Source organism: Carettochelys insculpta, chromosome 1 (assembly GCF_033958435.1).
Source record: "Carettochelys insculpta isolate YL-2023 chromosome 1, ASM3395843v1, whole genome shotgun sequence".
Taxonomy (NCBI): domain Eukaryota; kingdom Metazoa; phylum Chordata; order Testudines; family Carettochelyidae; genus Carettochelys; species Carettochelys insculpta.
The window spans coordinates 42,099,015-42,125,415 of NC_134137.1; the positions used below are offsets into that span (position 1 = coordinate 42,099,015).

The 26,401-nt window shown below is 43.3% G+C and overlaps 1 protein-coding gene across 1 annotated transcript; it reads left to right on the plus strand.

Annotated features, from left to right (window-relative positions):
• The first annotated feature begins 11,611 nt into the window (after positions 1–11,611).
• RAB39A (RAB39A, member RAS oncogene family) lies at positions 11,612–25,683 on the plus strand. Its single transcript, XM_074981958.1, is given in 3 exon segments — positions 11,612–11,685; positions 11,687–11,929; positions 25,147–25,683. Coding segments are annotated over 3 exon segments (744 nt in total). The 3' UTR covers positions 25,574–25,683.
• Positions 25,684–26,401: the final 718 nt, after the last annotated feature.

The following is a 26,401-nucleotide window of genomic DNA, read 5'->3' on the forward strand; positions in this document are numbered from 1 at the left end:
TCAGAACAGCCCCAGAGCAGCAGCAGAGACAGATGGCCAGCAGCCAGCCCCTGCAGGAGCCCCAGGGCCCCACTCCCCTAGAGCCATTGAAGGGCTCCCAGGGGCGTAGGAGTGAAAAGAAAATGGGATCCCTGCTGGACAGAGCAGGAGCTCAGGGACCTCCTTGGTTTGTGGAAGGAGGAGGAGGTCCTAAGGGAGATGGGTGTGAAGTAGCGAAATGCCACTGCTTTCACCCACTTGGCCCAGCGCCTCCTGTTTAGGGGCCACCTGGAGTGCACTGCTGACCAGGTCCACAGTAAAGTTAAGGAATTGTATCAGGGCTGTGCCCAGGCCCGGGACCAGGCTGGCCACTCCAGAGTAGCTCTGGCAAACTGCCCCTACTATAGGGAGCTACAGGGCACCCTGGCGCCCCAGGACAGCTCCCCACCCCTGGCAGTCCTCAACATGTTGGCAGACAAGCTACAGGTGGAGGAGCAGTCCAGACTGGGGACCAAGGAGGCTGACATCACCACCAAGTGGTCAACCAAGGAGGGGGACCTGACCATCTACCTCTCCTCCCACTCATCCAGCTGGGCGACCAAGAGCCAGGCATCCCCTGATGTCGCTGAGCGACCCTTGCATATGTGCATAACAGGGCATGCACCCCAGCCTGTGGGCTGTGAGCAATGAACCTGCCAGCTGGCCATGAAGGGGACCAGTGGTCCTGGGCCAGACACTTCCTGGCCTGGTGTGGCACACGGCACCCCATGACAGCTGCCGGCAATGGCCAGCACCCGCCGCCGGTGGACAGCGCTGCAAGCTGTGCGCAGGGTGGCGGGTAGTTGGGGCTGGACAGCACCCAGGGACCACTCCACATAGGCTGGGAACCCCCACCCACCAGAGATGTCCCTTGGCTGCTGTGCCATCAGATGGGATGCCAGCCCCAGGATAGGGGAGGGTGCCCCGAGTGGGAGGGATGCTGCCCCACAGTCATGCTCCCTGGGCCATAATATGGTACTGACATGCTGTGCTCCTTTCCATACAGCTGCAATACCCAAAGGTTCGGGGAGCCCTGTGCCCTCCATTGTTTCAGAGAGATGCCCAGTGGATGTGGAGAGCGCCCAGGCCCCAACACACACAGCACACCACTGGGGCAGTGGCCGAAGGGCTCCTCAGCAGGCTGAGGAGGACCCGACTAGCCACCGTCAGGCAGAGGTGGCCGAAAAGCACCTTTCAGCTCACAGAGGCCAAGCTGGAGTGGCGATGGGCAGCCTGGGACAGGCTGCTGACCAACCTGAAGGACATTGGCAGCACCCACAGGCAGCATGCAGCCAATGTGGCCCGCCTCTTTGCCCCCACTGCCACTCACCCTGCCCAGCCCACGGCTGTTCCCACATCCGAGCCCCTCGCACAGACTTACCTCCCGGTGCTCCATGCCCTCTTCCTGCCACACCGAGAACCCCACACCTGGGGGAGCAGGGGATCCTGGGGCCAAGAGGGTTCACGGTCTACTACCCCAGCCCTGGATTGAGCCCCTCTCCCCTCCAGGTTAAAACCCCTCCCATCCCCTGCTTGGTACACCATTGTTCTCCCCCTGTACAAAGATTCCCATTCAGAGTTTGATATCGTGTAGGTAAAGTTTTATTTTGCTAACTCCCTCTTGTGCTGTGCTCTTTGGGTAGGGATGGTGGGTGGTGGATGCACAGGTGAGGTGATAGTAGTGGCAGCGCAGATGGTGAGGGGTGGATGTGCTTGTGGGATGAGTGGGGTGGGAGTCACGGGTGTCTGGTCGTGAAGCCCTGCCATAGGGCTTCCCTAATTCAGAGGCCATCCTAGTGGTCCTGGTGGATGGGGGCAGCGTCTGGCTGCTCATAGACAGCAAAGGCCCCACTGCCCGCCCCCAGGACATAAGCACCCCCCTTGCCCTCCACAACGCTGTGGAGAGCGCAGCAGGTGCCTACCACCTGGGGCACATTGAGGACTCTCCCTTTCAGCCCACCCAGGGTCAGCAATGGCTGCCGTCCAGGCCAGCTGAGGCTCCCCACGCAGGGCGGCTGATGTTGCCCACCCAGGCTGGCTGGAGCTGCACACCCTGGGACCAGCTGGGGCTGTGTGTCCTGGGACTGCAACGGTTCTGTGCCTGGGGTGCCTGGGGCTCCCTCCTTGGGGTTGGCTGGGGCTCCATGCCCCCAGCCTCTGGTGGCCTGTTCTAGGCAGCTGACCTGGGGAGCTGGCCCCACAGCAGCCACCAGCCAGCTGGGGAGTAGGCCCCAGCACAGTCAGCAGCCTGCGCATGGCAGCTGGCTGCTCCCTCTTCCACTCCCCCATGGCCCTCCGTGATTATCCATCATATTCAGTCATCCAACTGTCGGTTGGTCACAATTATGCCAGATAACTGGGGTTTTACTGTATTCTGGAATACGTGCTGCAGCCCTTCTCTGTTCTACCTTTTTTTCCAGCTGGTTAAGCAATGCACTAAATTGTCTAGGAAGGCTGTGGAATCTCCAGCATCGGAGATATTTAAGAGCAAGTTAGATAAACATCTGATAGGGATGATCGAGATCAGAGGTTGGCAACCTGCAGCTCTTTAAGGAGTAATATGCAGCTCCAGACACTGCTGCCATTGACTCCTTTGAGGCTCCCTGCCCTGCTGCTGCTGGAACAGTAGAACTAAATTTAATTGGTTTAATGGCTGGCAGGGCAGTGGGAGAGATCCAGCCATTAAACCAACCGAATTTAGTTCCATTATTTCAGCAGCATCAGGGCAAGAAGCCACAGAGAGCCACTCACTCACCCTGCTACCCAAGCAGCCATACCCCTTCTATGGGCATGGCTTGGCTCACCCCCTGCAGTGGAACACCTCCATGCCAGCCTTCCTTCTGCTGGGCACATGTGGCTGCCTGGTGTAGGCTCCCCAGACAGCACCACAGGTGGATTAGTCCCAGGGGCTGGTTTGGGGTTGAGATGGGTTAATCCCGGGGGTAGGGGAGATGGGTTTGAGGCTGAGCCTGGTGTTGGAGAGGCCAGATTTGAGGATGAGAGGGGTTAAGCCTGGGCATAGGGGTGTGGGTTTGTGAGATGGGAGGTAAATCTTGGGTGTAGGGGCAGATTTGAGGGCTGAGGTGGGTAAAGCCTGGAGATGGGAGTAGGTTTGGGGGCCGAGCGGGATATATCCTGGGAATGGGGGGTGGGGTATAGAGGGTTGGCGCAAACATTGCTCCTTCTTGCTTACGAGCCTGGCCCCAGACGCAGCGTTTTCCTTGTCTTCATTTGCACTCCAATCCAGGGGTGAAAGTAACTCAGTTCCCCCACAAAATCCAAAAATGACCATGGACTTTACCTAGAGTAGGGACCTACTGCTGGGAGTGGTGTCAGATGAGCAGCTGGTGGTCAGGCTACCCATGTGACCCAGCCAGACCCAATCCAAAAAAGCGATGTGGACCCATGTTGTCAGCTTCCCACTAGTGAGGCAAAGGGTGAGTGTCAGAGTGATGCCAGAATGGCAGCAGGAGGGATGGACCATGACCCTTGGCCCTCTGCAATGGAGAAAAAAAATAAAACTGAAACTTTTTGGATGGAAAATTTTAAATGGATTCTATTAGAAATCCAAGTATTAAAATAGGGGTACAAGAGTAATGGTGTTCATATATATTTTATATAATCTATGTTTATAGTATGTCCATAACTGTAACAGCTGAATAAATACTTCTCAACTTATAAAGATACACAATGTATGACAAAGACCCAAGATCAGACACAAAAGTATTATTCCTGGTAGAAACGTAATATGCTGGTGTTAATGGTCTCAGTATATTAATTCTTTGTTGCTGATTTAATAATTTTTCAACAATAAAATGGAGGGAACACCAAATTTGTGTGGATGTGATTTTGGGAATAAAATGAGGTACACTTGTACCAAATTCCAAGTACAGTAAACTCTTTCATATCAGGCAGCCTCAGGACTGGGAGGTTGCCAGATGTTCAAATATTCTAGAAAGAGAGGTATACCTAGCAATGTATAGCACTAAAGATAAACAATATTAGATAGTAAGAAACAAATAAAAATGTAATGCAGAGTACTTTATTTACCAACAACAGTAGTATTGTACACTGTAAACTTATACTGTATTTGCTGTATTTATTTGTATTTACTTTCACCTTACTGTACTTATGGAAAATGTAATTAAAATTTACTTATGGTTAAAATGCCGGTTATGTGAGAATTCTGGATAATAGAATGTGGATATGAAAAAGTTTACTGTACCTCTGTATTTGGCCAGGTGCCAAGTACAGATTTGAATCTGCATTGCGCCCTAAACTGTAATCCTGTTTGCTTTTAGGTCAAGCAATACAGCAATCCCTAAGAAAGCTTTGTCCCTTCCTCGTGAGAGGAGAATTCCAGTCTGCCCCGTGTATGGAATGTTGGTCTTGGGCCTGATGGAATTTTTTCCCAGAGTGTTTCTACCTGTCTTATCATATTCTGGGTCCCCAGGTAATGTTTCTGGAATGGAGACATTCTACAGGTTGAGCTAAATCGACTGCCGGTGCCTCACATCTACAGGAACTCTTGAGAAATGTGAAACAGAAGCATAGGAAAGAAGGTTCTTTGGTTGCTGGATTAAAATTGCTTTGTTAATAAGTTCCTCAGCTGTATGTATTTTAAGAATGTAAGGAAGGTCTTCATAAGATTTAGGTATGTCATCTATTTATCAAAGGAGTGTTTTCAAAATTACAGTGCCATTAGGTTTTAACTCTAGTTGCTTTCCCTTGTTGTCTCCAATGTTTCATTCACGGCACTGTTCACTGAAGAGGTCAACTGGAAAAAAATACCCCAAAACAATACTATTTTGAGCCCGAATAGCAAAAGCTACAGATTTGTATGGCAGATCTTATTATAATGTATATGTTCCTATGTCAGCATATTATAGGTAATTCCCTGAAATCGCAGCAGAGTATGACTCCGAAGGAGGCCAAATATTTCATACAGTTAAGAAAGCAGCCTCCTCATTTGGCTGCTGGAACATCTCTTTGCAGGAAGACTATATATTTTTTCTTATTAATCAAAGTATGTTAAATAGCTTCAAGCTTTTGTATCTCTTGCCTTTGTTATGTCTGTCTCTAGAAGACACAGAACAGGACTTTTTCTCACGGTAATCTTTGCCGGACTGGTGCAAAAATACAAGATTTTCCCATCAGTGCTTTTGATGATCATTTATCAGGCAGTACCAAGTACCACTAGCAGGACATGATGGATTTGAGGGGTTTATGTTTAGGCTAGCCATAAAGGCAGACTATCCTTCCAGATTTTATTTTATTTTATTTTATTTTATTTTATTTTATTTTTGCTATTACTGGAATTAGGAACAGGGTCAGTGAACTCAAAAGCGCAAGTGTACAATATCTGCTATGATATCACACTTTGTTTGGGCATAATAGTAATGCATTCTTTCAACCTTTTTCCCCATTGGGCTGCCCTGTCAGATAGGAACCCACTACTCACTTGTTTATATCTAGCTTTTGTAAAACAGCAAAACTCATCCTGCGTGAGGCCAGAGCAAACTGTACCCAAAGACTCCTGTATGTTCCCTCAATTATTTAGTCCCCATGGACAGCCCTCATAGGTGTGTGCACCTTTAAGAATTTATTATCTGTTAAGGTGATTTTCAATGGGCATTCAACTCCTTTAGGCTTCTTTAAGGCTGAAATGTTCAATATTTACTCATAAGAAAATCCCTCCAGACCCTGATTGATTGAACTCCTTCCAGTTGGTCAACAACTTTCTGACAATGAGTTACCAAAAGACAGAACACATATTTTTTCCAGCTGTCATCTCACCTAGGCTCTTGAGAGAGGAATCTGTGACCACTGTGCTCTCTGACATGAAATCTCTGGGGCAGTGTCTTAATTGCAACAGAGATAGGATAGTATGTTGAGCTAATGCTTGCCTAGAAGATGAACCCTGGGTTAGCATCCCAGAATGATATTAACTCTTTCTGCACATTTAAAAGTTATAGAGGTTTCTTGCTGGATCACTCACAGAATAGACATCAAATGATTAATGAGCCCAATTTTCAGTTTTGCTCAGCAGCTGTAAGTTCCATCAGCTGCAATTATGAATGTACAGTGTCTCTAAAACAATCATTGCTGAATCAAGCACATGATTCCCTTGTATTACAGTGGTACCAAGAGGCTTCAATTAGCACTGAGGACTCACTCTGCTACAGGTTGTACGTACTTGCTGAAAGGTGCATTCCCTGCCCTGAAGAATTTACTGGTTTAAGAGCATGATTCAGCTTCCATTAAAGTTAATGGGAATCTTTTCATTGACATTAATGGATATTGGACCAAACCCTAAATCAACGTGTCCCAAACTCAAAACATTCACATACCCTTTTTGGGGTTTTGGCCTTATCGGTGTCTCCCCTCTCCCAGTGCCATTTCAGTGCTTATCTCCTCATTTTAATAATTTATTTTCTGCTGCTACCCCTTGAAATCCTTTTGAGTACCACCAACGATACATCTGCCACACTTTGGGAAACACTGACATATTTAGCATTTGCTCTCAGTCCTATTTCCATATTTTTTCCATGCAGCCAGATACCCTCTCCCGATTCCAGTTCATCAAGCCACCAGCCTCTCTGTAGTCAAATCTCCTGCCACACCCCTAAAGTCTTTCTTGTTGCTTAATGTCTATAACCGGCAAGGTTAAAGCTGGAAAATAAGCCAGGTTATTCCCTCCCCTCAGCTTCCCAGTGAATCCTCTTGTTTCTGTGTGTCTCTTTCAGACTATAAACTGGGAGCTAGGAATGTCTTCATTTGGTGTCTTGTACAGCCATTAAGTACTAGTAGTAGTAGTCGTAGTAGTAGTAGTAATTAATAAATAGGTAGCTACAGCTCCTAAATAAAGGGAATCACAGGCAAAGGAAATAGGTTCTGATCACTGTCCTTATCAAGGAGGATATTAGCAAAGACACCAGTAATAACCTCACAACATGTATTGAAATCATTATATCTGGCCACTAGGAATCAGGCGTTTATACTGGCTAATTATCTCCCAACTCTATACTACTCATCTACTTTTATTTGATGGCCGCCTGCTGCAGAGCCACGTTGGATTTGAACTTTTATTTTACAATAACAATAAGCAGTTACGAAATCCAATACAGTAAAAAAATTTCTAACCATGTGATCAATATACAATAAACACTTTCATATCTGGTACTCTATTGTCTGGAACTCTCACATAACCGGCAGTTTAATCATAAGTAAATTTTAGCTATGTTTTCCATAAGTATATAGTTAAAGTAATAAAATAAATACAGAAATACAGTATAAGTTTACAGTGTAGACTACTACTGCTGTTGGTAAATAAGGTACTCTGCATACCTTTGTTTGTCTCTTAATACAGTATCTAATCTTGTTTTTCTTTAGTGTTATACACTGCTAGGTATACCTCTCTATGATCCAGAATATTTGAATATCTGGCAACCTCCCAGTCCTGGGGCTGCCAGATATGAAGGAGTTTACTTTGCTTACAAATAGGCTAAACCTAAGGGTGCTTAGACCCTTGTGGGTCAGCTCCAACATGGTCAAGCAGCCATTAAGAATGATTTTTTTGTACAAACAAGTGATGTCACTGCCAAGAATTGACTTAATTTGCTAGCTTTAGCAAAAGCTAGTCTGAACCAGTTTTTCCCTGCTATCTTCCTTCTTTCAAGATCTTCTCTTACCCTCACTTTTCCCCTCACTACCATCCTTGCTTGCACAAGAGAACAGTGGAAAGTTCTGGGTTTGTGTCTTTTTAGACAATTTCCCTTTTTCTGTTATTACAGCTGTTTTTACTTTGTTAGGCTACGTCTACACAGAGAAGTTATTTCTAAATAATAGCCATTATTTCAAAATAACTTTGCAAGAATCAACACTACACGCAGGCTATTTTGAAATAGCAGATGCTTTATTTTGAATTTCATAAACCTAATTGCTGCAGGAATAATGCCTATTTTAAAATAGCTATTTCAAAATAGGGACTGTTAAGACACATTGGCTGTGTCTACACTTGCATTCCTCTTTCAAAAGAGGCATGCAAATGAGGGAAATCAATAATGCAAATGAGGTGCAGATTTATATATCTGGAGACACATGTGCATATTCTTCTTTTGAAAGAAGAAAAGCAGTATAAACACAACTCTTTCAAAAGCAATCCCCATCTTCAAAAGAACCCTTCTTCCCATGAAAAAGAAGGATTCTTTCAAAGATGGGGTTTACTTTCAAAAGATCTGCATCTACACTGCCTTTCTTCTTTCAAAAGAAGCTCTTTCAAATGAATACGCAAACGAGCTGTTTGATATGTAAATATGCACCTCATTTGCATTTTAAACTACTCTCATTTGCATGCCTCTTTTGAAAGAGGAATGCAAGTGTAGACACAGCCATAATAGCACTGTTTGGAAACAAACTGTAATGGCATCCAACGGCACTATTTTGAAAAAGGCACTGATGTGTCCAGACATGCTATTTTGAAATAGCTGGGTACTATTTCAAAATACACACTTGTGCATAACTGTGTTATTTCAGAACAAGCTATTTCAGAATAGCTATTCAAAACAACACTGCTGGGTAGGCAAAGCCTTAGCTCATCAGGTTGATCACAATCTTACCAAAACTACAAGGCAGAGGAAAAACTGTCTAGGCTTTCTTGTGAAGATGATGGTCATGGTTCTAGAAGACGTTCCCCTCAACACTCATGTGCTTAAAGAAATGGGGTCTTGATCACCTTTCCATTGTTATCAAGGCATTATTGTAAAGGGGATACTAAAGAGGATCATGAATGATGATTTTTTTAAGACGTACTGAAATAGGCGTATTTTCATCTATGTCTAATATGCAGTTTATTCCAGGGTGTAATAAGGAGATGAAGAGCCTGAGAAGTAACACTGGCAAGACTGTGTCACAGAGTAATTTAGAATAATTTTGTCACAGGACCAGAGTATGTCTGATAGAAAAGCTGGGCAGTACTGACACCTCCAACATTTTGGACTGTTACTTTGAGTAGAATCTTGACGGAGTCCAACACTATAAGATATTTAAGATCTGTGTTTAGAGTTCGCAAAATTATGGAACTATAGAAGATTAAGGTAGAAAGAGACATCATACTTTCATCTAGTCCAACCACACGCTCAAAGCAGGACCAACCCCAAGTCATTCCAGCCAGTGCTTTCATTGTCAAGCCTGAAAACTGCTAAAGACATTAGTGTGACCTTTTTGATACACCATAACCCTCTTTTCTTCCCAGAGGCACTGATCTTCATCCTAACATTCTGGAAAGTAGCAGATTAAACATAGATATTTATTGAGCCAAAGCAACAATTGCCAACAAAATGAGATTTGGCCCCCAAAGCTGGCCATCATGGCTTCTAAACATGACTAGCTGTTCCTGCAGCATGGGGTTAATTCCATGGAAAATGCCATGGACATAGAACTAATGGGAGCCTAACTGTAAAGTGAAAAGAGAAGAAACTTTGGACATAACATCAATCATTTCTTAACCACCACTGGAAAGAATATGACTTTAAACCACCTAGGAACCACTGAAGTCTCACTTTGCAAAAGTCACATCCTGATGCTTCTCATATGACCATTTGATTTTAAACTGCCACCCAATAAGTCCAACATTTTGCTTGTGAGGCTTCCTCACCACCCATTTCCTTCTATTTTTCAACTTGTCTTAGATGCATCTCTCTTTGTTTCCTCTTTGTAGAACTCAGTGTGTGCCTTCCTACCCCTTTCCCAAGTCCCACTCCTCATTATCTTGCACTTTCACCCTTTTATGCCTGCCCTTGACTGTCTTATGATCTTTTCCCAGCTCACAACCCTCCACATCAGTCCCATGCTCTTCCTGGTCTGTTTCCCACCTAGACCTGAGAAAATAATTAATTTTTAGTGCGACAGCTAAAGTGAAAAATGTTTCCCAAATTTTTGACCAAAGTGAAACTTCAGATTTCTAACCAAAATGAAACACAAATGAATAATAATTATATTAATTATATTATATTATATTATATTATAATTTCAGCTAAAACATTCATTTGATCCAAACATTTTTTCAATTTGTATTTTGCTACATTTTGAGGTGATTACCCCTCTAAAGAAATAGTTAAATAAATCTAGGTAAACAAAGGTCAAAGCATTTCATTTTAAAAATGTCACGACAAACTGTTTTGGTTTTCAATTATTTGTTTTTTTTTCGTTCTCTACTTGGCCACAACCCAATGTGGACCTAAATTCATAGACAGTTTTGATTGCCCCAAAGCTACATTTTTCAGCAAATAAACTATTGGATTAAAAAAATCCTCCAGCTCTACTCTCGTTCTTTGCAGGACACCTCAGTCACATGCCCGTTATCTCCTTGTTCATCTTCCTCCTTTCCTCTTCAGATCTGATTCTTCTTTCTGCCATCCTTACCCATAACCCTTTATTGCACTGACCCTTACTTTGCAACACAGATCCTTTCTACTCAGGCCACTCACACTTTCCCTTGTCCATTTCATGTCCCAAAGTTCAGTTTATCCTGCAGCATTTCCTGACTTCCTCTCACCCATTGCGGTGCCTAGCTTGCACCCCTACACACTGATTCTGTCATTTACCCCACTCCACCCCACTAACTGCCCTTGTTGCATCTGTTGTGCGTTGTTACAAGCTGCTGAGTAGGGCAACAGGGCCTAGCACATGACATTGGAGATGGAGGGAAACTCTTGCTTCAAGGAAAAGTCTTCCCTGCAATTTGTCTGGATATTCGGCACCTAGCTCTGAGCACCCAGGATAGCATTGTCAGGGGATGAGCAGCCACACCGCTGCCCCACATCTGAGTCCCTATGGCCCCTGTGGAGCTGCACTCTCATGTGTCACTCATTGGAAGCCAGCGGGAACCTGGTGATTGGTTGTGCTGCAGTCACTTAAGCCGCTCTGAGAGTCTGTCTCAGTGAACTGTGGGAGACCTTGTCTGTCTTTTCAGGCCCATCAGGGAAGGCCATGGGAAGGCCCTGGAGGGCTGTGCCTCTGGGCCGGACTTAGCCTGCCTCCCCACTGCAAAGTGTCCAGTTGAACCCCCAGCCGGGCAAGCCAGTCTGGCCGAAGGTACCACCACTGGGGTGGGTGAGTTGTGTGTGTGGCTGCCCAAGAGGAGCAGGAGTTAACTTTGCAGGGGAGAAAGATGCAGGGATGCAATGACAGGCGGCCTCCACAGCTCACCCGAGCAGAACAGAACAAAACAGGTGCTGAAGGGACAGCACCTTCCCTCCCCCCATGTGCACCCCCCCGGCCAATCGCCCAGGAGCAGAAGGGCCCCTCCCCCTGCATCACTGGCTCTGTGGGACACCCCACTTGGCAGGACCCCCCTTTGCTGCACAAGGGTTGGGGGATTCCCATCTGCCTCTCTACCCCACAGGCATGGGGTACCCCCCCGCCCCACAAGGATGGGAGGACCCCACCCGCCCCTCTGCCCCACAGGGATGGGAGGACCCCCCAGCACGTCCCCATGTCCACCGGGAGGCGGGGGCCCCGCCCCTCCCTGGCATCACAGGGTGCAGCTACTCGGGTCCGAGCCATCCCCTCCCGCAGCCGGCCTGCAGCGCCGATGCCCGGGATAGGGGCGGCGGGAGCGCGGTGCAGGCACCGGCCGAGGAGGAGCCGCGGGAAGGGCCCGGAGGCCGGGCCGGGCCGGGGCCGCCATGGACTCAGCGATCTGGATCTACCAGTTCCGGCTGATCGTGCTGGGCGACTCCACCGTGGGCAAGTCCTGCCTCCTGCACCGCTTCACGGAGGGCCGCTTCCCGGGGCCGCCGCACTGCGACCCCACCGTGGGGGTGGACTTCTTCTCGCGCCTGGTGGAGCTGGAGCCCGGCAAGCGGGTCAAGCTGCAGCTGTGGGACACGGCGGGGCAGGAGCGGTTCAGGTACCGGCGGCTCCGCTCGCTCCCGGCCTGCTCCCTGTGCCCCTGCCTCGGGCCCCCGTCCGCCTCTGCCCCGCCCCGCCCCGCCCCGGCCCCGGCCTCCCTCCCGCCCCGGGCCCCCGCCCTCGCGCCCGCCAGTCAGTGCCCCTCCCTGGGCCCCGGGCCCTGCCCCCCGCCCCTCCCCGCCCTAGCACCCCCCGGGACAGCTTTCCCGCCCCCTCCTCACCTCCCTCCCGATCGTTCGTGTGTCCCCCGGGGCCACACCCGGGCTCCCTCCAGTCTCCACAACACCCCTGGACACACCCTCCCGTACTCGGGGCCCACCCAGCCTTCCCGCCTGCTGCCCTCCCACCCTGCATAGGCCGCTGGCGCTTCCTATCCCCCAGCCCTCCAGGGACCGCGCTGTCCCCACTGCTCTTTAGGGTCCCCAGACCCCCCGAATCGCCTGTAGCCCCAGGAACTTCCCTCCAGCCCAACCTCCCCTCCCCCGCACTGCTGAACTCCACCCGCTGCCAGTCCAGCCACTACGAGCCCCCTCGTGGCCCCTTGGGAAAGGCAAAGGCAAGCATCCCTCTTCCCTAAGTTCATCCGCCACCCTGGCCCTCCCTATCGCGATATGTGACAGCTCTCCTGCCACACTCCTTCCCGCATCAGTAGGGCCACTGGCCCATCTCTTTGTTCTTTCTACATCTCTGCACCACTTACTCCACTGGGAGTAAAGCAATTCCCTGTCCCACATCTGCCCTCTGCTGGCACTAGGGGATGCCTACTCCATCCACTCCTTCCAGTCACTTACTTTCTTGGGGTCTTGAAGCTAGTCCCCACCTCCTCTCTCCATCCTCTGCAGGAGAGAGGAAGCTAGCCTCTTCCCCTGGCCACGTAGCTACCACCTGTCAAACTCTACCAGTGCAGGAGCCATAGTGTAAACACCTTGCTGTCTGGATTGTTGGTTGCTGAGACCTATCATCTTCTCTAGTACTCCATTACCACTACTGCTGGTGGAGTGCTGGGGCTGACTAATAAGACTGCCAACCCACTTGGGGAGCAAATCCCCCTCCTTTCTGTTCTCCCACTGTTAGTATCAAATCCTCCCTCTTCACCTATGAACTAATAATGTCACTGATGCCTATGCCATAAAGCCTGAGGCTTGGGTCCTTCAAGTGTCTTCACATTGCCAATCCTAACTTATACTCCTTCCCCTCTATTTTGGACCTAGCAGCTGCCACTCCTTGCAATTTGTGTGGGTTTTAGGTTGGTCTCACAAACTATTTTTATTTATTATTTATAGGCCAGTTTGGAACAGAGGTACCAAAAGTTCATATACAAATTTATCCCAGCTCCCAACCCCCTTTCACGCTGTAGCCCTTAAACCATTCTTTTAGTGACCACTGTGCTTCCAGCACATTCCTGAGCTTGGTGAGGTTAAATTGTAACAGGGTCCCTCTGAGGAAATTGCAGGAGATTCATTTACACATACTGTCATCCTCCCTTGCAGATCCCTAGTTCCTTCACAGCTGACAGGCTAAACTATTCCTTGGACAGGGAGACCTTTCCTGGGCTTTCATGAGTCAGAAGTGCATAAATATTTTGTGCAGACTCAACAAAAGCCTCTTAATATTCTTCCACCTCCTACTACTTTCCAACAAACAAATGCAAAATACTTATAAACACATGCCTAATTACTAGTGGTTGCCATATTTTGATTTTGCTGGCAAAGGGCCAATATGTCCAATGACAAGGCTGCTGGCTTACTCAAAGGGATGTAAATAAAATGCCATTTTAAATTAAATAATAACCATCATTTAACATGGTGATGCTCAGGGGATGTACAATGATGAGTCATGCATGCGTTGCCTTGACATTTACCCATGCCTGTATATGATATGTATTCTCCAATACCCAGTGGATACATACCAGAGGAAATACCCTTTGGTTTGCTAATAAGATTTCTTGACAGTTGGCATACACAGAATTATTAAAGCACTTATTGTGCTTAGGCTCTTAAATGTATTCAAGCATATTATAAATAGATTGTTAAAATATAAACAGTGTGCTCATTATACTTAGAAGAAAACTGTAGCTCATATACTCAAACAACAACCTTGTGAAAATGAGAACATGCCAAAAGATCATCTTAATGTCGTGACATGCTTTTGTTGTAATAATAAAAACAGCTAAGCAGGGTATAGGTCTATTTCTCAAGCCTGCTCCAGCTCCTTTGTGCTGTCCCATTGCTGCAGAGCTCCATCAAGGATGGTTTAATACATACCCAAAGGATTTCCTTCTGTAAAAGGAATTCATAGTAGTTGTATGCCAGCCTCCCTGCTGGTCCCAAGCCTAGGAGACATCTCCAGAGAAAAGTAAATTTCGATGGTGTACTTGCCACTCCCACCCTATTCAAATATTTTTCCTTTTTCTATGTCTTACAATAAAACTTCTGAGAAAGTTGTTGGATCTGCCAGTGGTGTCTTGGGTTTGTACTCTGTGTCTAAATAGCTTCATGAAAATGCCCTTTAAATTCCTGAGGCATATTCTATGTATTACTTTTTCAGATAAAGTGGCATGGTTACAACTACTCTGCAGAGTGGGTAAGCAGGTCGTAAGCCTGGATGGCTCCTTATACTGTGGTCAGATAATACAAGGGTGGATACAGTTTATTAATAATAATTTATTTGTATTGCGGTACCACCAAAGAGCTGTACTCATGGACCAAGATCCTGTTTTGCCAGGTGCTGTCCAAAGAGAACAAAAAGACACATCTACCCCAAAGAATTAGGGAACAAGAATATAAATAGATGATGTTTAATGATGAGGAAGGGGTTGTTTACTCTATATTTCTGACCAAGCATTAGCAGACACCTGCAGTAGGAGGGCTAATTTACTGTAGCAGGGAACTGCTGAGACAATTTTATGATAGATACAAAAAAGGTGACTTGCCAGTAACTTAAGTTCTCAGAATTATTTTGCCTATGCCCCTCCATTCGGACTCCACTTCTGTGGAGCGTCTTTGATGAGTTAGATGAAGGCGTGAGGAACTCTGGATTTACTACACATCAGGCCTTTTGTAAACAGGAAATTCCAACCTCAAATCAATGGTGCTAATGTTCCAGAATGGCCACACTGCTTTGGAAGAGTATGTTCAGAACACACTTGTTGAAGAATATGGATGCTGAAAGGCAACCATATTGTCCTTGGCTTCAGTTATTTTTCCAGAACTCCACGGGCTTTGCTTTGGAAAAGCCTATATTTTATAGTTAATCTCTTATGAAGGTTTTTAAATGTTTTATTAACATTAGCCTTAATTTCCACACACATCTCCCAGATTCACTTATTTCAGGTAATAAAGAAGAGGTACAGACAGATCAAAGAGGAGCACTAAGACGTGGTGGTAAAAAGCAATGAGACGCCACAGCTTGATGGCATTAATTACAGAATGTAAATTGGGCACTCCTATTTACTCTCTTAAAATACAAGAACAAAGGGTTATTGAATTAGATCAAAAGGTGTTGTGTCATATTTAAAACTGATTAAATACTTTTTTTACACAGCACATAACTCATGTAGCTTAGTGCCACAAGATATCATTGAAGCCAAATGCTTAGGCTTGGTAAACAAACAGTTCTTATACCAATTCAACTGCTTTGATTAGAGGTGTCTGCTTTTAATCAAATTAGTTAAATCAATACAAATCATAGTGTAGATGGAGTTATTTTGGTATAAAGGTATCTTATATCAATATAATTTGTTACCCTTCCCTACACAAATAAGCTATACCTGTGTAAGCACCATTTACTAATATAACTGTGTCCACACTAGAGACACTTTAACTATTTTGGTATAATTAAAGTGGTACTATATTTGTACAGACAAGCCCTCGGTATGACATTTTAAAGGATTAGACAATTGCATGACTAATAAGGACATCCATAGTAATGTCAGATAGAATAAAACTTTATAAAGGACATAGCATTTCATGTTTCAAATAATAAATCAACTTCTAATTGTCAGAGATTAGGAAAAACTTTCTCTCCACAGATTTTTTTCACAATTGTCCAGTATAGGATTTCTTGAACCTTTCTCTGAAGTATTGGATAGTGGCCATTGTCAGAGGTATTGACTAGACTAATGAACCACTGATATGATCCCATTTGGCAATCCCTGTGCTCCTGTCACATTCTTCATAGTTCTGCATTTGGTTCCTACAACATAGATAGAGCTGCTAGCACAGAAGTTCCTTATGGAAGGAGATTTTAGGTAAGCAGATCCAACGAGTGAGTTTGAATGAGATTCTGAATTGGGAGCCAATCTTATTTGCACAAAATTTGCAAACCTAAGTGACTGAAGTTACTCTGGTTCCTGAATCTGTTCTTAAATACTAAAGCCGTGGCCCCATTTTCAAAGAAGGTGAGCTATCCCAGTTCCCACTGAAGTGATACTGTACCACAGTATAGTTGTCTATACATTAAAGAAAAAAAAGAAAGAAAGAAAAACTTTCAGGCTAAATGAAAGGAAATGTTGAGCAATCTGTATGTGAAACTCACAGATGAATCCAGACAGGATGGTTTTACACATGACGACCTCACGTGAATGCAAAGGTGCCTCGTAAAAACAAATAGTTTGCCATTGGCAGCATCAGGACAGAACTGAAGAAAGAATAGATCTGTTGCCTGTTTAACTGGGCAGTGCTTATTGACTGCCTGGTTCCATAGCACATTGGCAGTCTGGACTTCAGATTATCTGTCCAGCCTTCCCTGGAGTTAAATCATGTTCATTACTGTAATGTAATCGAAACTGCAGAAATACCTACCATGGGATGAGTTAAAGACAGAGATTGAACTTGAATTTAGCTTGCCTTGTTGCTCTGAGGTTTTCACGTTTCAAATTATCTATACAGTTTTTAATATGGATTAAATATAAAATACATGAAATGATATACCTTTATTATATAGGTAATGACAAAGGCTCTGCAGTCAGGGTCTAGTTCTGTTCTGCATATAAAACAGGGATATTTTTGACAAAATAGACTATCATCCCCAATCTCACAGTTTTTCATCTTTGAATAAAGAAGGAATTTTTCATTCACATACAAGTAAATTTGTGAATCAGTTTGAGTTCAAATCAGTTAAAAACTTAGTCCTTTAAGAAACATTGCATGCATCAATCTTCTCATTGTTCTGAAATATTTTCATAAGGGAATAACACAGACTCATCACCTTTCCATATAGTTAAAATGAATTGTAATTTTGTGCATAGGCTGCATTTAAAAATTGATTGAAATTAAACTAAGTTATTAATGATTGTCATAGTTAACTATTATGATTATATAGGCTACAGACAGGCTCAGATAACATTTAAGCATGGCCATTGTGAGTACTGAGTTAAATCAGCCAATTATGCACCTTCTCTTACAACAAGTGTATTAGCTGTGATGAGACGGTGGTATGAAGCAGACTGGAGAGTGTGTTAAGAGTTTTCATTGGTTGATTACTTGACCCAATTATCACTGCTCCCTAAAAAGTCTTTACCTGCATGCTAGCTTGGGCAGCTCAGCTAATGTAACCCACACACCTATGTGTGGTTAGCTGTTCCATAGAGTGGTACCTAGACCATTTCATAGATAAAGAATGAGGGTGGAAAGAATAAGTGTCCTCTACAGCCTAGGGCTGAGAACCAGCTGCCCTTGAGCTCAATCTGTAGAGGCCTCTGCACTGAGGGCCCAAGTTCAAGTCTGTGAGTGGGCGGTTACACTAATAGAACAAAACTGAACAGCCTAGACCTGCCTCTTCTCTAGGCCATGCCCTTGTTCCACTTGCTGCATATCCTATCCCTTGGTGGCTTACTCTTCTCCCTCACTCACTTTCACTAGGAAAGAGGAGTGCAGTGCACGAAGGGTTGAGAGCTCTAGTTGGTGGGTGTGCTGTGGGGTTGGGGATGGGGGACTTGGGTGCAAGAGGAGGCTCTGAGTTTGGAGAGGCCAATGCAGGGTGTTGGGACTTGGAATTGAAACATGCCCTTACTTTGGGCAGCTCCCAGACAGTGGTTCAGTGAGGGAAACCTAACTGGGAGGGCAGGAGTTAGGAGACTCTGTGGGTTGCTCTCACCCACAGGTATCATTTCTGCCAACCTTTGGCTGGTTCCTGGCCCATGTAAATGTGGAGGTTGAAATGTGGAGCTGGTGCTTGGGATGGGAACAGCATGCAATGCCCCATGCCTCTCCCCCACCTATGAGCCAGACCTGTTGGATGCTTCTCAGGTGCAGTGCTGTGCTAGGACAGGTGGGGGCTATGCTGCCTTCGTCTGGCAGTACTGCTGACCAGACTTTTCATGGCCCATTGGCAGTGCTGACTGGATCTGCCAGGATCCCTTTTCAACCAGTTGGTTGAGTCCAAAACCTGGTCACCCTCTGTGCCTTAAAAGATAATTTTTTTAAATGATTTATATTTGATATTATATGTCAGCAAAGCATTAGAAATTTCATGTGGTCAAATTTGCTTTGTGTTTCTCGTTTAATATGGTTTGAAATTTTAATATTTTTTAAACACTAGGGAAATTCCAAGGTTGAAAACTACATGCAGCTAAGGCTGACGGTGTATACCAGTGGCAGGCTGCCTGCAGCTTGTGGGCCACATGCGGCACACTGGAGTCCCACATGCAGCTCAGTGACTCCTGTCTATGCCACTCCCACATGCTACTCTTACGCCCTGCAGCACTGGAGTCCTGCACTTCCTTCCTCCCTCTCCCTCTCAACATTTTCAGAGCGCCATGAACCCACTCCTTCCCTGCTCCTCCCAAAGCTTGAATGCTGCAATTCAGCTGTTTGCAGCTGTTCAAGCTTGCGGGGAGGGGGGAGCTGGAGCAGGGGTGGAGCATGAATCAGCAGATTCATGGTGCTCTGCAAGTGCTGGGAGGGAAGGGGCAGAGTAGGGAGTGCAGGACTCCAGTGCCCCACGCGCAAGAGGCATGCAGGGGCGGAGGGCAGAGATGGGGTATGTGACCCACAGGCTGCTCCATGCAGCCCACTGAGACAAAGGATGGCTACTCATGCAACCAACTAATGGTGGTTGCCCATCACTGGTATATATCAATAGCGTAAGGCTAAAAATGTTGCATAGCTGTTATAATTATCCCATAACTATGCATTACAAAGCCAGGATATTATATGAGTTCATTCTGGCTTTGTAAATCTCGGTTTTAAGATAATTATACCATCCCTGTAATGTTTAATGGACATTACTCTCTAAAACTCCATTATCATATAGTGCTTTTAGGCTGAGGATAAAAATAATTCTCTTTCTAAATTAGATAAAGATAAAGCTTTCACTTGGAAAGTTACCTTCATTTTAGTAAAAAATCAGTGAGCTCAGAATCAGAAAGAAACTGGGAGCTTATCTAAAACAAGCATCACTCTAAGAACACAGTTTGGTGTGATTAGCATGACCTCTAATTATTTTCAGAAATGGCTGTCTAGTGAGTAAAGTCTTAATGTTGCATTCATTTAGAATGACTATCAGGGACTTATTTTTTAACTTAATTACTTAGTTAAATCTAAAATGACTTATGAAGTAAACAATTTCCCCCTTTAGTAAGACCAGTTTAATAAGAATTAATTAACCTAAACAAAGATTTCTCTAAACAAGGAGTCATCATTGCAATAAGCATTTCAGAATCTACATTCAACAATATATCTCAATTGAAACTAAAATGTGTGAAATTATTATTCTTTGCAAGGTCAAATCTGCCACATGATTTTCTGATGGAGCGATCTCATTATCAACAGGAAACTGTTGTAGAATACAGCGTTATTTTGTTGGCCTTGTAATTGTAGAATTCAGGATCAAAGCCATCTGGTTCAGACTTAATATCTACTGTACCTTTATTTAATTTATTGACCAGATGGAGACTTATTAAGGCTTATTTTAGCACGTTCTTTTTGACAAAGTTTAACTGTATCAAAAAACTCTGCATTTATTGTGGAAAGGGGCTCAATGAAGATTACAAATGTATTATTGGTATCTTTGATACAGACTCTCTAGTTGCAAATCTAAAATAACAGTCCTTTCAATAATCTGATATATTTTAGTTAGCATCTATTATCTGGGGTTTTCTGGTTTTGTTTTTGTTTTTTTTCCAAGATAAGTTGGTTTACTATATTTAGCAAAAGCACAGATGATTCATAGGTTATCATAACCTGGGTCAGGTTTATATGGAGTAGAGAATAAATACAGCATATTTTTAAAAATTATTATTAGACTCAAGTATAGTACTCCTTAACTTGGTTTGATTTGTACTTAGCAAATCTTTGTGATAGCATGACTCTAATATAATGTAATAAGAGGGAAATATATTTTATTTTCTCTTTTATGGTAAATTAAACTTCTTTTTGGGGTCTGATTTTCACTTGCACATTTCTAGTGATATCAGTGAGTGTTTTCTTGAGAACTGTTGTTCATAATCATTGTGATAATCATAATATTCATAATCATTGTGATAGTGGTCATACAGTAGTGGTCACACGAAGAATGTCTGACATATAATTAAGCTCTTTTCCTTTAAGGTTGGGCAGGACAGAGTTAGTTCAGAAATATAATTAATACTGCCAAAATACTAAAAGATTGTCCCAGACTATTAATAAGGACTGAATTCTGCCCTTGTACCTAGTTTCACAGAAGTTATAGATGTAAGAACTATTTCATCATCTTCTAGCCTAAGTACTTTCATCACTGAAAGTGGCATGGTAGACAGTGTGAATGAGAACCACAGAAGTCAGAAATAAAATGCATCTAAATCACGAGGCCCAGATCCTCAAAGGTATTTAGAATGCTAATTCCCATTGAGTTGAATGGGAGTTAGACAGTTAAATAACTTTAAGGAACTTTGAAACCAACCAAAGCAGGAATGTCCCCCAAAGTATATATTTTAGCTGTTTGCCCAATGTAGTTTTAGAAACTTCAAGTCTGGAGGCTCCTATTATTTCTTTTGGAGCCTAATAAATCTCAGTGCTAAGAAGTTGTTTGTTTGTTTTTCCCAATTATCAGCCTCAGTTGCCAACTCCTTAATTTTACCTCATCGCTCATAGTTATACTTTCATGTAATACAATGTTCTCAGTAAGTGCTTTCCTTGAGGTGAAACATCTTGAAATATTTGTAGACAATATTTCCACACATATCTGTCCTCCTTAGCTGTCACTTAAGGTATACATATTTAAATATTTAAAAAAAAAATCCTTCCTCCTAAGTTATTCTTTCCATCCCCTGTCTCTTGCTGTTTTCTGAACTCCCTCAAGTTCATCATTTTTTCTTTAGGACTAAGGGATCCAAAAACAAAATATTTATTTGAGTTATGATTGTATCAAAAGGTAGAAACGATTATTTCCCTGATATGATACCACTTCTTATGTACCCCAAAATTACAATTGCCTTTTTAACCATGTGTTTATTTCACAGAATTGTTTTGAGATAATTAAACAAATAATTTAGGCCAAATTTTTGTGTGATGTAAATCAACATTGCTAAGGTGAAGCCGGTGGAGCCATGGCTGAAGAGTTAGTCCTGTATATGTAAAACACAAAAGTGTACATGTGGTATTATTTCAAGGAAAACAAACAGTTCATGGATATTTGATGCCACATAATTCTGTACAAGGAAGTATGGTACTTGATATAGCATTATTCCAGTATAAACCAACATCTAATTTTCTGTCTCCTATTGTTTATGCAGTATTACTTTCTGCGTTTCTATTTTCAAGGATTTTCTTCTGATTTCTTGCATTATTTTACATTATTTCAGGTTAAATCTCATGTTTTTGGCAATATTTCTGGTCTCTCTAAAAGCATTTAAATTATATCTTATGGCCTTGCTTAAATTTGCAATTCATCCAAAGCATTATCTGAAAATTTAAACATGCTAGTTTTGCCCTCTTCTAAATCATTAAGATACTATGTAAGGCACAGCCTGACCCAAATCCTTGTGGTATCTTCATTAGACACTTCACACAAAGTATTATCTAAACTGCATTTATGGTTCTTCAGCCAATTTTGAGCCATGCCATTTCTCAGATCCAAGCTTATTTGAATTACTGTTGAGGGAAAGATTCCATCAGCTTCACTTTAGAACAACACACACACATCCATAATAGAATTTGACTCTAAGATATTGGAAAAGGTAAGTCCAAGATATTAGGGTAAACAGGTAGTCTTACTCTACTATACAACTGCTACTCCTTCAAATGCAACTTGCTCTACCAGAATTTAACTATCCCTGGATTCAGTTAGGAATCTGCAAAATGATTATTTGAGTTTGTTACACCTTGGCACAAAAGCATTCCCCGAGAATAACAGGAGCTCTCTTAAAATTAAGATCAGAATGATAGTATGCAGTAAAAATGTTTTAATCAAACCAAGCTGCACAAGATAACATTAGGAGGCAGTATGATCTTGTTTGTATCAGAGTATAAAACTGGGTCTAAAAAGTGTCTCTGGCCAGCATCAGGGCAGTGCAGAGTCCCACCATTGACTAAGCTGCATCCATTGTCATAAGCATACACATCTTAATATCTTTGAGAACAGCAAGAAGTCCTGTGGCACCTTATAGACTAACAGATATTTTGGAGCATAAGCTTTTGTGGGCAAAGACCCGTTTCATCAGATGCATGAATGGGCAGGGTGGTTTCAGAGGCGTATTTAAAGAATGGGGTCCCAGAAAAAGGGAGAGCCAGAGCTGAGTACGTCTGTTCAGCAAGGTGGAAATGGCCCATTATCAATAGTAGGTATCAAAAGAGATAAAAACAAGTCAGATCAGACGGGGATATGAACCATTGTGAGTCTAATGGGGAGATCTTAACACCCAGGGCAGAGAAGCTGCCTATGTAAGCTGCGAGCCACTCCCAGTCTCTGTTTAATCCTTGGTTAATGGAATCAAATTTGCAAATAAATTGCAGCTCAGAGATTTCTCTCTCCAGTTGATTTTTGCAATTTCTTTGTTTCAGGACTGCCACCCTTAAATCTGCTACTGAGTGTCCAGGGAGATTGAAGTGTTCCCCCACAGGCTTCTGTACATTACTGTTCCTGATGTCTGATTTATGTCCATTTATTCTTTTACATAGAGACTGTCCAATTTGGCCAATGTAAATTGCAATGGGGCATTGCTGGCATATGATGGCATATATTATATTAGTAGATGTGAAGGTAAAGGAGCCCCTGATGGTATGGTTGATGTCAGGTCCTGTGATGATATCACTGGTGTAGATATGTGAGCAGAGTTGGCAGCGAGGTTTGTTGCAGGGATTGATTCCAGGTTTAGAGTTACTTTGTTGTGATCTATAGTTGCTGGGGAGAATTTGTTTAAGGTTGGCAGGCTGTCTGTAGGCGAGGACAGGCCTACGTCCCAAGGTCTGTGAGAGTGAAGGATCATCATCCAGGATGGGTTGCAGATCACTGACGATGCTTTGGAGAGGCCTTAGGTAGGGGCTATATGTGATGGCACCACGAGGACTGCTGTTTTGGAAAAAAAGGGCCTGCAGAGCGTCTACACACATTCACTTTTTAAAGGAGGCGATCTTCCTGAAATGGGAGTAGAAGAGCACTTTCAATAGGAGCACTGCATTCTTTCAATTTAGTTTTGAAAGAATTCTTTCTGTGTGCAGGCGCTTTTCTGCATATTTTGAAAGAACCCCTTCTTTTGAATAATTTTTCGAAAGACCTTGCTAGTGTAGACATGGCCAACAAGTCTTTTTCCTGCTGACCTCAAGAGGCATGATTATCTGTGTTGCCTTATTTCCATTAAAGCCCGCACCAGGGTTACTCTCATATGTATTTTAATAAATGCCGCTGTTTGATTACTCACACAGGCAAAGAGTTGCATAGAGACAGCGGAGGAAGCCAAGGCATAGTGGGTCCGGTGTGTCTGCCTGCAGTCATGAATCCAGGGTGCAGCAGGCTGATCTCACAGTCCCCTTGTGCTTGTTTAAGCTGGCTGCCTTTTCAGCTTGTGCTCTCTTGCAACATAGCATTCCGGAGCAGTCAGTACCAGCCATCATGGGGAGCGGGAGAGGAGCTCAGGGCCAGTGCCACCTCCTGCCTCCCCAGCCAGCTGAAACTGACTCCTGCAGAGTGGTGATGGGCAAAAAGTCCCTATAATTTTGCATCCAACTTTTTATATGTTTCAGTCCATAGCACGTGTCCTGTCCCACTGCCCCAAGACCCTATCTGACCATAGTTATCACCAGTGTCCCAGGACTCTGTATAACCATGAGTCATCAACTAACAGCAGATAGAACTTTGATCATCTCGTGATGGGGCCTCTTTTTCAGGTGGGTTCTTTTGCAGGGTTCAGCTCCTATTATTCTCTGGCCCATCAAGGTGCTGCTGGCAGCTGATCGTCCAGATAGTCTGGCTGCAAGGACTGATTCTATTGCGCGGGCACACCCACATTCACACTCTCCTCATTCACACAAAGGAAAGCTCACTTCAGAGAAAGCAATTTCTTTTGCAAAGGAGCAGCCAGGATTTCTTACAGACATGATATCTATAAACAATTTCTTAGTAACTTATAATACTTAATATAGACCTAGCAGCTGCTACACAATGAAACTACAGGACTTAAAACCAGTGATGACTGAAAGTTACAGAACTTACATCTGCATTGTACTGGACTGAGTGGAGGCTTTATACAATAATCTGCATCAAGTTTAATACCAAGGAATTGGTTTGAGAGGAGATTGCAATGAGTATACTTGTTTCTGGAAAACACAGGGCCCGATTCTGTCAACACTCTTCCACATGCTTAACTGTAGAACTGTTTACATGAGTACATTCATGAGTGTTTTTAGGATCAGAGCCTTGTCTTTAAAAAATTAGTCATCAATGCTGTAATATTTTTTCTTCTTCAATAAGTGCAGCTTGTTAATTTTTATCAGAAGTATCTTTTTTTCCAAATTGAGTCTGCATCCAAATTTAAAATCAGAGATGATGAGTCCAAAGATGCTGCATACAGTGAGAGCTTTTGGCTTTATGAAAATGTGGGAAATGAACATGATCAAAGACAACTTCGGTAAATAAATTCTGGTGTGTGAAAAAGAACAAATGTGTACTTTGTGATGAGATGGTCGCAAGTAAAGAATGTACTACTGTGCTGAAATATCACTTGAGAAATATAATTACATTCCCTTTAAATTTTCTCCCCTCCTTTCCCCCATCCCCCGCCTGTTTCTCTTCACTTTTCAGATCTATAACACGATCTTATTACCGCAGTTCCGTTGGCGGCTTACTGGTGTTTGACATCACAAACCGGCGATCATTTGAACATGTGAAAGACTGGCTAGAAGAAGCAAAAATGCATGTACATCCATTTCAAATTGTATTCCTACTAGTTGGACATAAATGTGATTTAGTGTCACAGCGTCAGGTTACAAGAGAGGAAGCTGAAAAACTGTCATCTGCTTGTGGTATGAAATACATAGAAACTTCAGCAAAAGATGCCACAAATGTTGAAGAATCCTTTACCATTCTGACCCGAGACATATATGAACTTGTAAAGAAAGGAGACATTTCAATACAGGATGGATGGGAAGGTATTAAGAGTGGCTTTGTTCCAAATGTTGTCCATTCATCAGAGGAGGCTGTAAAGCCTAGGAGACGATGCATCTGCTAAACTCATAGCATGCCAAAGAGCATATCAGGTGTTCAGAGAATGATGCCAACATAAATAATATCATTTTGAAAACTTATGAGATAATGATGTTAGAGAATCATCAAATCAACATCATCATATATGTATCATTTTGTCTTAATTCATAACTTCATAAAATTTAAAGTGTGTTTTCCTTCACAGTACAATAACTAAGTAATCTTCAAGAAAAAAGTAGATATGGGTAAAGGAATACTATGTGCTAAGTAGCAAGATGTTGAGAAAGTGCAATAATCATATGGTCGTGTTCTCTTACGGGCTTTGCATTTTGAACAAAGTTTGAAATCAAGCCCTTGTATATAGGCTAAGTGCTGATGACCCCATTGCTTAAGTTCATCCTTCTTCAGTTTGGGATATAAAATATTATAACTTGTACTTTTTTATTGTGATTCTCCATTCATGAAGAATGGATTTGCTAAATGACAGCTAAGATTTAAATTACTTTGAACAAAGCAAACAGAACGATTGTTCCATCAGCAAAAACTTTCATTATGACTGTGTATAGAAGTCTTACTAAAGAACAAGAATGTACTTGAGAAGACATATATTTATATACTAAAAAGGGACAGAAGAAGTGCAATTTAGTATGAAATATTTTCTGAGTCACCAGTGTGACTAGATGTAATACAACAAATAGTATAGCCATTATACAAGATGCATAGAAAATAGATTTTACAGTTACTAAAGGCTATATACCAAGAAAATAATTTAAAGTTTGTGGAGTGTAAAATTTTTATTAAAAAATACAATTATTTTAGGTAAGTATGATTATTGTATATTTTAAGGAATATA